Here is a 14170-nt window from a genome sequence, read left to right as displayed (position 1 = left end):
CAAGTCTTGACCTTTTATTAAAAGATGCTATGACTTACACAGCACATTTTATTAGCAAAATAGTGGATATTAGTCATTGTTCCCAACCAATGAGAACAGAGAGAGGACATAATACATAAAACTAATTCATCATGATTAACTGTCCGAGACAATGTCTAGCATGTTAAACTTTGGACAAATTTAACATGTACAGGCAGTTAAATAATCTGCAATGAACTGACATGAAAATTACATTGGTACTTGTTTACTGCAGAAGCTGCATTTGATTAAAACCCTTTGGTCCCTTTAAAAAAAAAAAAAAAAGGCTCCTTTTGATCAATAAATGCCCCTCTCCATGTAGAATCTCTTTCTGGTTTTCAAAGTCATTATAATTGCTCTTCATGTTTACCATCACAAACTACTTCCTCATTCCAACAACCTCTAGCTATTTTCGTTCTGAATGGGTATCTCGGACATTGGTCATCATACCAACTACACTCCATCTTCACCACATCCATGCAAATTCTATGTAATGTTAACTGTTCTGGAAGAGCCCATTGCATTGATAGGATTCTCGCTAACCCATTCTAATCAGTCAGGGGTCACACATACATTTGAATGTCAACATATAATTTTACAGAAGAACTGTCTTTTGCAATCAGGGTTGTGCCCACCAGAAACCATGCTCTTGTTAGATGAGTGATTATTAATAACTACATCTACGTTTTGTAACTTGGATGACAAAAGCACTGCAACTTTAACCGCAAACATGCAAGGCACATGTACCTTCATATCTAGAGTACAGAGAGAGGAAAAAACAGCTGCTCCCACAAACCTTTAGAGTGAAAAAATAGGTGTCAAAAAAATGACCTGTAAATTATTTCAAAAACAGTGAAAAATTCCAGCAACAATTACAGTTGTACAAATATTTTACACAAAGGGTTTCTTTTCCTAAAACATCACATAAAATGTTCCGAAAACATAAATAGAATGTTTACGTAACGCACACTACATTGTGTTCTTGGTTGACCTCGCTCCAACTCTACTTTGCCCAATGTTTCACGTCGTCCTGCTCATCTCACTGAAATGTAAATGAAGAATGACAGACACACACAGAAACAGACAGTGAGAAAGGTAAAAATATAGCTGATGTACAAACTCGACAAGCCCCAAGCTAATATATTTGGATATGCATGCTTTACTCAGAGGGCTGCTACTTTCATTCACTCTTGACTGTTTTTCTAAGTTAAACCAGTCATGTTTGATTTTCACCAACCCATGCGTTGAGTCACTCTAGAACAGCCCACAGTCCTTCAGGTTGTTCTTGATGATGACATCAGTGACAGCGTCAAAGACAAACTGCACATTCTTGGTGTCTGTGGCGCAGGTAAAGTGAGTATATATCTCCTTGGTGTCCTTCCTCTTATTCAGGTCCTCAAACTGACTTTGGATATAAGCTGCCGCATTCTCAAATGTGTTGGAGCCTTAGGACAAGAAAACAATGTCTTCAAAACTTCAAAAGACTTCAAAATCTCACAAAACCAAACTCAAAGCACTATTAGTATTAGTGACATTGTGAGGACCAGCAACATGTCCAAGTGTCTCTGCCTGGTAATAAATTTGTTCAATCTCTTCCCTGAATATATAAAGTGTACAGAGTACAAAAACAGAAGCAAACACCGATGGTGGCATACCGGCATACTCAGGGTAACAAATGGTGAGAGGGCTTCTCCTGATCTTCTCCTCAAACAGGTCCTTTTTATTAAGGAAAAGGATGATGGAGGTCTCCGTGAACCACTTGTTGTTGCAGATGCTGTCAAACAGCTTCATGCTCTCATGCATGCGGTTCTGATGAAAGCAAAAAAAGTCAGTTTAGCAGCTGAGGGAAGATGTGTCTGCCCCCATGTGGAGGCAGCATGCGTGAGCTGTAGCCATGGTGGTTGGGGAAGCAGACTGGAGGTTTTGCGACATACCATTTCCTCATCCTCAGCCAGCACTAGGTCATAATCACTCAGAGAGACACAGAAGATAATGGCAGTCACCCCTTCGAAGCAGTGGATCCACTTCTTTCTTTCCGATCTCTGGCCACCCACATCAAACATCCTGCGAGGAAAGAGTTAATGATCTCGGATAACACTCTGCCTTCATGGCAACAGGGCTTAACAAACAATACCACTCTCCGCACATTAACCATATTCCTAGAAAAGGCACTGGCTTCTTAGTGACAGGAAGTGACATTTTGTCTGGGGATTCCACAAGTGCATTTGACACACACGAGGCGTGTGACCAGCATATGGCCACTGAGGTTCATGACTATCAAGAGAAATTGTACATCTACAGTTTTAACCACACCATCATGTTACCTAAACAATGTTTGTAATCTTATTATGTGAGACTGCACCGTAGCAGTGTAGTGCTAAAACCCAATTAGTTAACCTGGCCTCAGCCTTGTAGGTTGGCATGTGACCCTGAGCATGACCAGCGTCACAAAGGCCCTTTCATGACACCGCTTTCAAACTGACTATCATGTACCGTCACATTTCACTGTTTAAAAGTAAACATATAAATCTCCAGTACCATCACATAAGTAATACAATAAAGCTAATGGCACTCAGTTAAATGTGTTTTAGTGTGTACTTTCACGTGATCAGCAAGGTTCAAAGCTTTGGTCAATGTCACAGTTTTTGGGCCAACTGATGCTAATCACCCCAGATGATGGGAATATGTAGCATGTCCCTTCTCAGGACTCAGATAACTGTAAATAGCAGATATTTTTGTGAAGTCTAGCCATAAACAGAAGGGAAGTCAGTCACACGAACACTTCATGGAGACACATTTCAAAACACATTCCAGAACAAAAATACAGGACATCATCTCCGTTTGTTCAGGCATACAGACATACAAACAATTCACATAGAAAACACAATGCAAACTCCCCGCCACAGCATTTCAGTACTATGATGCATGAGTCACTAATCTGAGACAGATGTGATATTATTGTGACACAGGCTAGTGCTTCTATTATTTAACAAGGGAGCTCACTTAAAACGGAGGTCCTTGAAAGTGAAGTGGCTCTCCACAATACCAGTGGTCTTCACCCTGGTCCTCAGCACATCCTGCTGCGTGGGAACATAGGTTGCACTCGATATCCTATCCAGATCATTGAGGTAGCTGAGAACAGAAGGGAGCGATGATGTATTAGTGCCGTTTAAGAACGTTAAACGGGTGCTTAGTCTTCGCATGGATCTGATGCCTTTCAGGTGACATTTTTGGTCATGCTGTGCTCATGCTGGACATTCCCTTGTTTGTTTCATTGTTTAGTTTTATTTATATGCCATCAAAAACCTTTTAAGTCTAAAGTCTGATTAGTTCTACAACAGATCAACCTGAGGAGCACATCCCAATGATCATACTGGAAACTGTATATTAAAGATAGAAACTACCTTGTGTGTCTGTGTATCACATGCAAAAGGTGAGGTTTGGTTACATCATACTTCTGAACACATAAGTTATTTGCATTTTTGAAAATTTGCATAAAATACATTTGAATCTTGGAGATCATTGAGCAGACCAAAAACAAAAAAATAAAACAAAACAAAAAATAACTAACGCTCAATGAGAAAGTAGAGACATTTAACAGGGTAATGGAACAAAAGTGAAAAATGTTATAGCACACAGCTGGTGAGACACTCACTAGGAAGCAGAGTCATTGAGCTGGTACTCCCTGGAGCGGCTGAAGCAGGCTTGCACGCCCCCATCCTTCCACAAGCGATGGATGATGCCAGAGAGTTCTGTGGTCATGTAGCCTTCCTCAGCAGAGCCAGCCAGCACAAAGAGCTGCCTTGCATCGTCCTGCAACACACACACGCCAACATGCGCGCGCGTGTGTACACACACACACACACACACAAATCATAAATCACAAATCAGCAGTCATTCTACTTTACATTGAGGACATTTGCCATTGGGAGCCTTCGCTGTGGTTTTTCATAGCAATTATGCTCAATATTATCCCTTCAAGTATAACTTGAGGGAAGATCATTGCGGTTGTTAAACTCGACAATGGCCTCCCAGTGCAAGGATAGCGTCAGCACTTACAGCACGAGCAGGGTCAGAGAAGTCAATCTTAAGGCGGCCCATAGCCCTGATGATGGCGATGATGGACTGGATGGTGTTGCTGTAGACCACAGCCTTGTACTGCTTGCACTCTTCCTCGGAGTAGCCTGCCTCGTGAATGATCCTGAGGGGGGAATAGAGCAGCAGCTTACAACCAATACCTCAAATTCTTCCCCCACCCCCTGAATTACTGTGTAGGGGCTTGCAGGAAAAAAAAAAACTTACTTCATCTGTTTGACAATTGTACTCTTCCCAGACTCCCCAGCACCTGACAGAAGCAACAGAACAAGCAAAGCAAAAAGGAATGTTAGAAAAGTTAGCCAAAAAGACACGCACCTTAAAATTCCTGACTCTTCTCTTTTCTCCATGCAAGGCCAAGATGTTGGCCTTGCGGCCATACCAGTCAACAGTGAAAGCATGTAAATTGTGTGACTTTCCCACACAGTCACATATTGCAAAATCATCCATCTATCCAATAAATGAACATTTATTCTGGCCTTGCCCATTGGAGATCATAACTAAACTTCTCAGAACAACAGCGAAATTAATCAACACTTGGAGGAAGATTTACTGATAATTACAGAACATAATACATATATCATCTTCAAAAGGGAAAATCTTAAATCATCCAAGAAAATCCATAGGCAGCTAAAGCAAAGCAATTCTTGTAGGATAAAAGAGAAACTTAAGCAAAGAAAGAAAATATCAAAGGGAACCGGGAATCTGATGTCATTCTTTGCTAGCAAATAGGAAATTCCTGTGGGCATATCATCTGTGTAAATCAAGACACCATATATAGAAAGTGCAATTTGCCAACAACCTGAAACCTGTAAACTGCTACAATAGCAGCCTTCCACACCTGACCTCAATGTGCAAAAGCCAAGTGGGTGTTAACCTTATTGGATTAAGTAATCTGAGTCTAGCTCCAATAGAATTACAGCCAAATCTCAGTAAACAGGTTATACATGCCTTTACTGCTATACGAGGTAATAACAAAAGCAAAAAAGTGCACATTATGCTCATGCTCCATCATTCGATGCCTGTTAATATTGCACACCAGCACATTTTGGTTGCAAAAATATTATATTAAATACAGGATTGTGCATATTGACACAGACTAACCCTTTGCAACATGATGTATACTGAGGAATAGTCAGGAATTGGTTCCTCCTAACTCACTGTACATCTCATGGGCAACTATGCATCTACTACCTGATATTTCAGCTTGTACAACTTGGTGTAAAGTGGCAAAGCAGAAAAAGCAAACAGTGAAAGGGCAAAGCTAATGTTTCATCTCATCCAATACAAGGTGGTTTTTCAAATCCTCAATGGCACACCAGAGTCAGATTCACATTCATGACCTCAAGATATTACAACAAAGCTCTTCATTAAGATGATGAGACTCAATCTACTTCAACTGCATTCTCATAAAGCCCAAGTTCTTCCAGACCTAGGCTGGGCACAGTGTGTTTGACTCTTCTGCAGTGAGATACTGCATGATTGGCCTAATGACACAATAAGTTGCACATGAGGAAATAATAGGCTATTGCTTACTGTGGACAAAAAAAGAACTGGAGAAATGGTTTGTGGGTTTTTTTTAAACTTCTTTTACTTGTAATGGGCTTTTTGAGCCAGCAGAGTTTAACTTCAAGCAAACAAATGTTTCAATTAGCAGACGCAGCTCCTCCCTGGATGGCTTTTTATGGGGACAGCCTGAAGGGGCTTGCTGTACTCTCTCACTGAGAGTCTCAATGCACTAACAGCAGCAATTAAGCAAACTCAGCAGCTCACACATATGGCCCAAAAGACAACAGCTCCAAATTCATGGGCTCAGAGGTAAAGTCATAAGAGTACTGATCACAGCTGAGAGAATAAATCTCTCAAATCAGTGACCTAGAATATTTCATTTGCTCACACTCTGTAAACATTTCATCGCCTGGGTTTCAGGGAGAAAGCAACAGATATTTAGCATAAAACCTGAAGTGACAGGAAAGCAAGAGTCTGTGAACAGTAAACAACTGACTAGTGCTTTGAAAGAAAATAAGAGTGGATTTGATTCAAAATCTGGTTTATATCAGAAAAAGGATCTTTCTTTTTAATTTTGTTTATTCATTATTCTCAGAATTATTCACTTGACAATGAAAGAGCTGGTTTAGAATCAAATTCACATGATAACTAGAAAATTATGTGTTTGCCATCAATGACTAAATCTATATGATATCTAGGCAAATCCTACTTGTGTCAAATATCGTTCCTTTATGGTGCAACAGTCAAAGAAAAGTCAACATCTGAAAATCCGGGCCATCTACCAGGAAATTATGACCGATAATCAGTGCATTTTCATGTCAGCCTATGATGGAAAAACCCTCAATAACAAATTTAAGAAGTAATGATACATGATACATAATGATGCATTTATTAATCAGCTTTATAACAATTTCATAATTCCTACAGTCCTTATTTAACTCAAAATTACTTCCAGGTTGTAACCTACAGTAGTTGAGATTTAACAGCATTACTAAGAGATGACAAATGTAAGAGTTAGCAACTGACATTTATTGCTGAGGTTGGAAATGTGGGAAGAAAAAACAGGAGTGTGAAGCGGTAAAGATCCTTATATTGCCAGAATGAAAAGGGACATAACAGCTATATATATTTTAAGATCCTTCAGGCACCCTATAATGAACAGAAATAATGCAACAAATACTACAGCTGCAACCTTAAATAGTTCTCCGTTACATTAAGCCTCGTCTCCACGTGACTTGATTCCTAGAGCAATACTTTTACCTTTTGTTTAGCATGCTCTACCTGCCACTTTTATAGCACAGTAATCTGAGTGGGCTATTTAGTTACCAGGCAACCATCCAATGGCTGGGAAATGCAGAAGGTTTTTTAAGGGTAAACTGACAGTCAGCGGCCAGTGTGCATCCAAACCAAAATGTTTTCTATAAGTCTGTAAGAGTGGCTTTACAAAAAAGGCCCAGATGTTTAGACAGGCTGCTGAAGTCTAGATGATTCATGTCAGATAGATGACAATTTAAAATTGGGGTGTCAAAATCAAGCATTACTGAGCCCCTAAGAAGGCAGTTTAATATGCACGTGATTCAACCCCCGCTAATTAACTCCTGATTTTTATTGCACACAACCAAATGGGTGTGTTGACACACACTCCACTCTAACAAACACAACCATTAAGGAAGTATTTATTCTACACAGTGACTGGCCAACTAGCTCGATGAGGTGCGTGTGCATGCCTGAACTAATTAATTCCCAAAAGCTTATTAATCATGCTTCCAGCTGTTAATATGTGAAAGCAATGACAGATACCATCAAAACACTACAAAACTGAAAGGCAAAACTATCAGGCTCAAAGGAACCGGTTTTGAAAAACACCAGTCTAATAGATGGGATGAAAAACAGTCTTTTCATCTCAAAGTACAGCCTTTCATTTCAGTACTGTAAGAACAGAGCAAATGTACACCATCAACATTTTCAAAAATGCAAATTAATATTTATATAAAAATAAGATCATTTGCCTATGTATTGATTTTGAAATATCAGTGTTTTAGGTGAAATAATGAGACATTTAAGTGTACAATTCAGATGCAGCACTCATTTTTCAATTTCACTGAAAACAAATTTAGCTAGAACCAAAGTGCAGCCTTTTGGGGGACAACAATAAATACAGAAAAGCCACTGTACGGGCATTGGCTCGAGATACGTAGCCTAATTTATTGCCATAGTATTTGAAATCTTAGCGTTTAACACGACCATAACTGAACTTTTCCTGTAATTGAGACATTTGTTTTTTCACTAGTTCGAACGAATTCGAATAAATGGGTGATTTAGCAAAATTTGCGTTAATTTGTATTGAAATATAGCCAGTAAAGTGCCTACACTCCTCCCCCACAAGCAACTGCAACGGGATTAATTGGACGAGCCCATAGTAACGCTAATCCCACATAAAGCATCGAACACTTAACTCTCCTCATTATAAAAACACTCTATGGACGGTGTGTAAGATACGAGTAAAAGAAAAACAAAAAGATAGTTCTATATTATAGCTGTTAATCAAAACGCTATATCTAGCTAATAGTCAACTCAGAAGCTGGCTAAATGAGAAACAGCTTTTCCGTCAAACTAACGCACTATAATAGCTAGCTAGCTAACTATCCAAGATAACCGACCTAGTCAGTATGACTTTTTAGTCATTTGTATCATGTCAACTAAAACAAACTATTGTTGGTGAAATCAATCAACTAGCTAGCAGGCTGGCTAACGTTAGACAGTTAACCTAGGTTAGCTAGCTAACTGTACGTTACTTCGCTCCGGCTTTGCAATCTGAATGTTAACGTTAACTATAAATTAATTAGGTGGTAGTACTTATTTATTTATCAGCTATACACACTCAACCTAGAACTGAAATGAATTGTCAAATTCAATTAACTAAACTAGCTAGGTTAACGCTAGCCCGTTAAATCAGACGATTCAATATTAAGGGTGCTAGTACACTTTTTTTTTTTTTTTACCATGGAGCTAAGATGGCTTTGTCGATTTCCCCAGCTAGCTGGCTAACGTTAAAGCCGAAACTATACAAGCCAAGCTAACAGTTCACTTACCGAGAAGTAGTAGCTTGACCTCCCTTGCAGCTTTTTCTCCATCGTCCCGCAAATTTCTGTCAATCATTTTACTCCTTTCCTGTGCCACTTTATCCTCTGAGCTCAATGTGCACCCCATTTTAGGCGTGTCTTACTTTAAACGATTTAAAATTCAAAAATAAAACATGCACAAGTTGTTCAAAGGAAGGAGCCACCCGAAGCTTCACGCCCAACTCTTTCGCAAAGTATGATTTTACGTCGACAAACGGCACGAAAATGTTTCAATAGTAAATGATCCGATATGGAGTTTGAAATTAGATAACGTGTGTTATAATTTAATATAAGATTTTTCTGGTCATATTCGATTAATAACAAGCCAACGAGATCGACAGTAATCCGAAGAACTTTCTGTTCAACGCGAAGCCTCTCTCGCCCAGTACGTTATGAGTGGCTGCTTCTTCCTGTTCTTTTCAGACACAAATCCGCCCTTGTGGTTGCGCGCAGACGCGCAGAAACAGCGTCATTGCTAATGTTATTTTTTATTGTCTCAGCCTCGATATTTCACGTTGGTTCCCAGATAAAATTACGCTTTGATCTGTTGCAAGAAGAAGCAACTTGGGGAAAAATGGAGTGAATCCCTTAGCTTCTTCTTCTAGTCATGCATTGAAAATAGATTTATTTTTTTTTTCATGTTCGTTTGAGGCTGTGACTCTAATAGCCCACAAGAACAGACTGGGGTTTGATAATGCACGTTTGTTCGTGGTATTTTCGGGTATGCCCCTAAACTGCATTGCATTCTTTAACAACTTTATGAAGATCAGGTGAAACATACGTTTGTCAGCGCTTACACCATAGACCTGGTATTACACAGCACAAATAAAGACATTGCATGTCATTTATGGATGCGTTTCAAAGTAAGTGATGTAATGACCAAGAATTAAGTGTCATTAGAAGTTATGCAGGATTATACAATAGGTGTATATGGTTTGTTATCATTAAAAAGCACCTTTGATTGGTAGGCAGATAAGATAGCGGATACACAACAAGGTGATTAAGCAGATAAAAGCTAAAACAATAATATTTATGGGAAAAAAAGTGGATAGATGATTTCCATTGGACACTGCATAGGGAAGTCTCACATGAAGCCACTTTGGTCAGGGTTCTCGAACAATTCAAATACATTAATATTTTGAAGAATGTCATGGAGGCCATCAAACCATAAACCTAGTCAGAGATGCCCTCTCTCAGAGGCCGTGGAAATATTCTCATCATCATCTTTTTCATCATCGTTGCCTTTCATTTTACATGCTATTTCCATTTTAAATGTGAGAGGTATGCAAACCAGGGGACAAAGTTTTCCTATATACCCACCACCAGGTGGATTTTACTAAAAAACCACAATGGAGCAGTAGAGACACATCCTCTCAGGGCCAGTATGATGCACTCAGAGTCAGGGGTCAGCATTACTATGGACTGCAATCATGACACCGTGAAACTAGTCTTTCTATTCATGAAAAAATTCTTATTTTTCACAGAGGGCTGCTTAAATGAAACTAATAAATTTTAATATATATAAAACATGTACCTGATGCTTTTATCCAGAGCAACTTACAATTATGACTGAGTACAACTTGAGCAATTGAGGGTTAAGGGCCTTGCTCAGGGGCCCAACAGTGGTAACAGTGGGGTTTGAAGCAGCAACCTTCTGATTACAACTCAAGTACCTTAACCACTGAGCCATCACATAGTTTTCTTTCTCTCTCTCTCTCTCTCTCTCTCTCTCTCTCTCTCTCTCTCTCTCTCTCTCTCTCTCTCTCTCTCTCTCTCTCTCTCTCTCTCTCTCTCTCTCTCTCTCTCTCTCTCTCTCTCTCTCTCTCTCTCTCTCTCTCTCTCTCTCTCTCTCTCTCTCTCTCTCTCTCTCTCTCTCTCTCTCTCTCTCTCTCTCTCTCTCTCTCTCTCTCTCAAAGCCCAGGCCTAAGAGAGTTTCAGGATCTTCATGTTAACTAGCAGTGTTAAGTAGGACTTCCAGATCAGGTAAGTGTTCCATCACGAACTACGAACTGATGTTCTGTTGACCTTTGTTCTTCCCTTATAGTTACATGTCTTTCTTCTCTTACAGGTGTTTGCAATTGTCTTTCTTATCCTACAGGTGCGTGGAACTGTATTACAGGTATTTGTACCTGTCTTTCCCCTAAAACAGGTGCTCAGGTCATCCTGAATCTTTCTTGGACTGGATGCTGTGGACCAATGAAAAGTCTGTTCCCGTAAGTATCCTCTTGTTTCTGCTCTCACTGACATGTAGGTACTCTTAACCAGTAACCTACTGAATCATCATCTTCATTCAAAGTCTTTGATATTGTGGTGGTTAAATTGGTAAGTCATTAACTAGCATGAGCAAATATCAATGGCGTGTTCTCGGCTTACGTCTGTCTCCAGTTTCTGAATAAACTATGCATCCTGGGTTATCTGACACCTATTCTTTGACTAGGTAAACTAGGTCTTCTCCCAATTTGCCCTTAACTTGCAAATTCCCCTCACTTGTTCAGATTCTTTACAATAACTCTCTCACCTGGGTGCAAGACCTACTCATTTCATTTTGTGACCATAGTATGACTTCCCTCTTGCACATACCTGCTTATTGTTTCCACTGGCAATATGATAGGCATCTGTCATTCTGCTAGCCCATTTCTCTGCATAACTCTGATGTGACACATCTTCTTCTACCTCCTGCAGACCAAACAGCAGGTCCACTGGGAAACAGGGATGGCGTCCATACAACAGGTAAAACAGGTATCAAGTGGACTCATGCTGCATGCGTTTGTACGCATGCACAATCTGTTGGAGGTGGTCTTTCAATTGTTCTTTTTGCTTATCTTCAAGTGTTCACAGCATCTGTAACAATGTCCGATTTTAATTGCCCAAGGTTGCCCAGTGGGTGATATGGGGATGTTCTGGTGTGTCCAGCTCCTGCTGTCAGCTGTTGTAGCATTCAAAAGAGTTCGGTCTTGAACTCACAACCTTGGTCATGGTGTAACTTGGATGGGTATACAAAATGATGTATGAAATCATTGAAAATACATTCAGCTGCAGTCTGTCTGGATTTGTTCTTAGTATGATACAGCTGTGTGATTTGGGTGAAATTGACCACCACCAAAATATACTCAAATCTTTGTTTACTGGGCTCAAGGTTCAAGTAGTCAATACCAACAAGTACCAAGGTAAAGTCAGAGGTTATACCCCATTATTTCCCAGACATACATCACTGGTTTCTTGGCTTTATACAAGGACACCTTGTATAATGTATTCCTTGATCTCTCTCCTTGATAAATGACCCGTAGAATCTCTCCCTCGCCAGCCCCAGCACTCATTCAGGATCACCATTTCACCATGGAGATATATTAGTGATATCTACATGTACTTTTTAGAAGGACAAGCTGCTGCTACCCACTAGTCCGCCTGTATCAAAGGCTATTTTCGAGATGCAGCTTGTTCCACTCATATAGGAGCTTTCTAGTTGCTTAATTTACATCCTGTTTGTGTCACAGTATGTCAATGTGCCAGCTTTTTAAGATCCAGAAAGTCCTTGAGCACTGAATTTTCTCACTGCACCTAGACAAGTTCATTGTGAGTGATTGTTAGTAAGGGAGCACATGACTGATGCGCACAAATATGTTGAGGGAGGCAATCCATGCAACTTCTTTCTGCTGGCTGGCATATCTCCCCTGCCAAACAGCATGCACAACATCTTGTGACAGTTCCTCAATACATCCTGTCATGTATCCATTGATGAAGTAGATTGTGAGACAATGTGTCAGTGTTTACATTTGATCTCCCTGATTGGTATCTTATGTCAAAGTTAAGGTTGGAAAGTTCCCCAACTACAGCAATGACCAACAACATTCAGTTTTACTGTACTCATTACATATGTCAGGGGATTGTTTTTGGTGTACGCATTGAAATGAGGCACATAGTATATGTAATCTCTAAACCTTTCACAGGCTGCGCACTTTAGTGTCAGGAATTCCAGCTTTCTACTGTGCAATGTGTAGTTCTGCTGCTTTTAGCATCCTGAAACAATGTCCAATTACTCTCAACTTCCCATCTTTTTTCTGGTACAGGACCACCCTGAGAACCTGTTCTGAGGCATTTGTATGGAGAACAAATGGTGAACAAAAAAATCAGGGTATGGCAAAACCGGTGGATTAGTAAGCACTTAAATTATTTGTTCCAACACCTGATGCTGACATGTCAAGTTTACTGCAACTTTGGAGGACAACCAAGAACAACTTGGTTTACCTTCATGTAGGCCTGCCCTGTGGCATCTCAGGCCTGAATTGGAGGAGCTCATATGTGAGTTTGTGTGAGATCCTGACCGTAACTGCAATATTAGCTAAGGAACGTCAAGAGTCTTCTCACATCATCAACAGTTTGTGCTCTTTTCCCTAGGGCTCTCACCACTTTGAGATCTTTTGGGTCCATCCTCACCCCATCTGTGGATATAAGGCATCCTACATATTTCACCTTGTGATGAAACAGTTCATGCTTTACTGGCCTCAGCTTCACCCCATGCTGATGTAGTGCACTTAATATATAGCAAAACCCTTCCACATGTTGTTTGAAGGTTGTGGCATTATGACAATATAAGATCAGGACCCATTCATATTGCCCCATTGGTGTTATAAAGGCATTGAGATGTCTTGAACCCTTGGACATAAAGCCTGGTGGTAGGCTTTGCCTTGATCTAAGATGCTAGCCCAAAAATGTCCACCCAGTATGTTGGTCAAATCTGGGATTCTGAGCAGTATGTAATTGTGTAATAGTTTCCTATTTGTATGCTGTTTTCGTCTGACTCAAACAGTACCAAGGGATCAGATAACTCCAGGTCTCAAGGGATTCTGCACTATACCCAAGCGGTGTGCACAGCAGGAACAATCTGGTCACGTTGGCCAGTTGTCAGATGTCTTTGTTGTGTGCTTATTTTCTTTGTCTCCACAAAATGTACTATGTTCTGAGCTCTGTCACTTGTGACTGAAATGGCACTACAGAGGAGGCTTACTAAGATTGGTCATTAGTTGTTCTGGCTGTCCCTGGATTAGCTTTTCAGTGATGTAAAACCTGAGCAACAGGCTTTCAATAGTGTGATGACTGAAAATGGAACATTAATGGACAAGGTGGAGTCATTGTTTCCTGGTAAGTTTATGGCTATGGCAACCCAGCCATCAAAAGGTATGGGATTTTAACTGACGGCATACACTTTCAATTTATTTTTGCCATCAATGAGCTCCTTCAGTGGATGAACAGGGAGGTCAAGAAAGTATTTGTCTTTCCAAGCATTGTTGATAATACTGACTTGGGTCCCCAAATCAAATAAAGCATGAACAGCAACTCCATTAAGATGCACTTAGTTAAAGCTTTCCTCCCTATTAGCTCTACAATATGGTCACTTGCAGCTACTGGTGGATTCAGTTACTGTTTGA

At 40.1% G+C, this 14170-nt stretch overlaps 1 protein-coding gene across 1 annotated transcript; it reads right to left on the bottom strand.

Moving 5' to 3' along the window:
- Positions 1–9148, bottom strand: gnaia (guanine nucleotide binding protein (G protein), alpha inhibiting activity polypeptide a). Its single transcript, XM_027013864.3, has 9 exons — positions 8715–9148; positions 4321–4363; positions 4078–4219; positions 3674–3831; positions 3022–3150; positions 1953–2082; positions 1674–1827; positions 1256–1463; positions 1–1060 (listed from the first exon to the last, which is right to left on the bottom strand). The coding sequence occupies exons 1-8, from the start codon at positions 8830–8832 to the stop codon at positions 1273–1275; spliced, it is 1065 nt and encodes a 354-aa protein (XP_026869665.2). The 5' UTR covers positions 8833–9148; the 3' UTR covers positions 1–1060; positions 1256–1272.
- Positions 9149–14170: the final 5022 nt, after the last annotated feature.

The sequence above is a fragment of the Electrophorus electricus genome, chromosome 16 (genome assembly GCF_041902795.1).
Source record: "Electrophorus electricus isolate QZ-2024a chromosome 16, ASM4190279v1, whole genome shotgun sequence".
Lineage (NCBI taxonomy): Eukaryota > Metazoa > Chordata > Actinopteri > Gymnotiformes > Gymnotidae > Electrophorus > Electrophorus electricus.
The sequence above is the reverse complement of the archived record's forward strand: the minus strand, read 5'-3'. Positions and strand labels throughout refer to the sequence as shown.

Coding starts and splice junctions, on each gene's coding strand:
- gnaia (XM_027013864.3), bottom strand. CDS start 8,832: ATGGGGTGCACATTGAGCTCAGAGGATAAAGTGGCACAGGAAAGGAGT. Junction 4,364..8,714: donor GGTCAAGCTACTACTTCTCG/GTAAGTGAACTG, acceptor TGCTTCTGTCAG/GTGCTGGGGAGTCTGGGAAG. Junction 3,832..4,077: donor TCTCTGACCCTGCTCGTGCT/GTAAGTGCTGAC, acceptor TGTGTGTTGCAG/GACGATGCAAGGCAGCTCTT.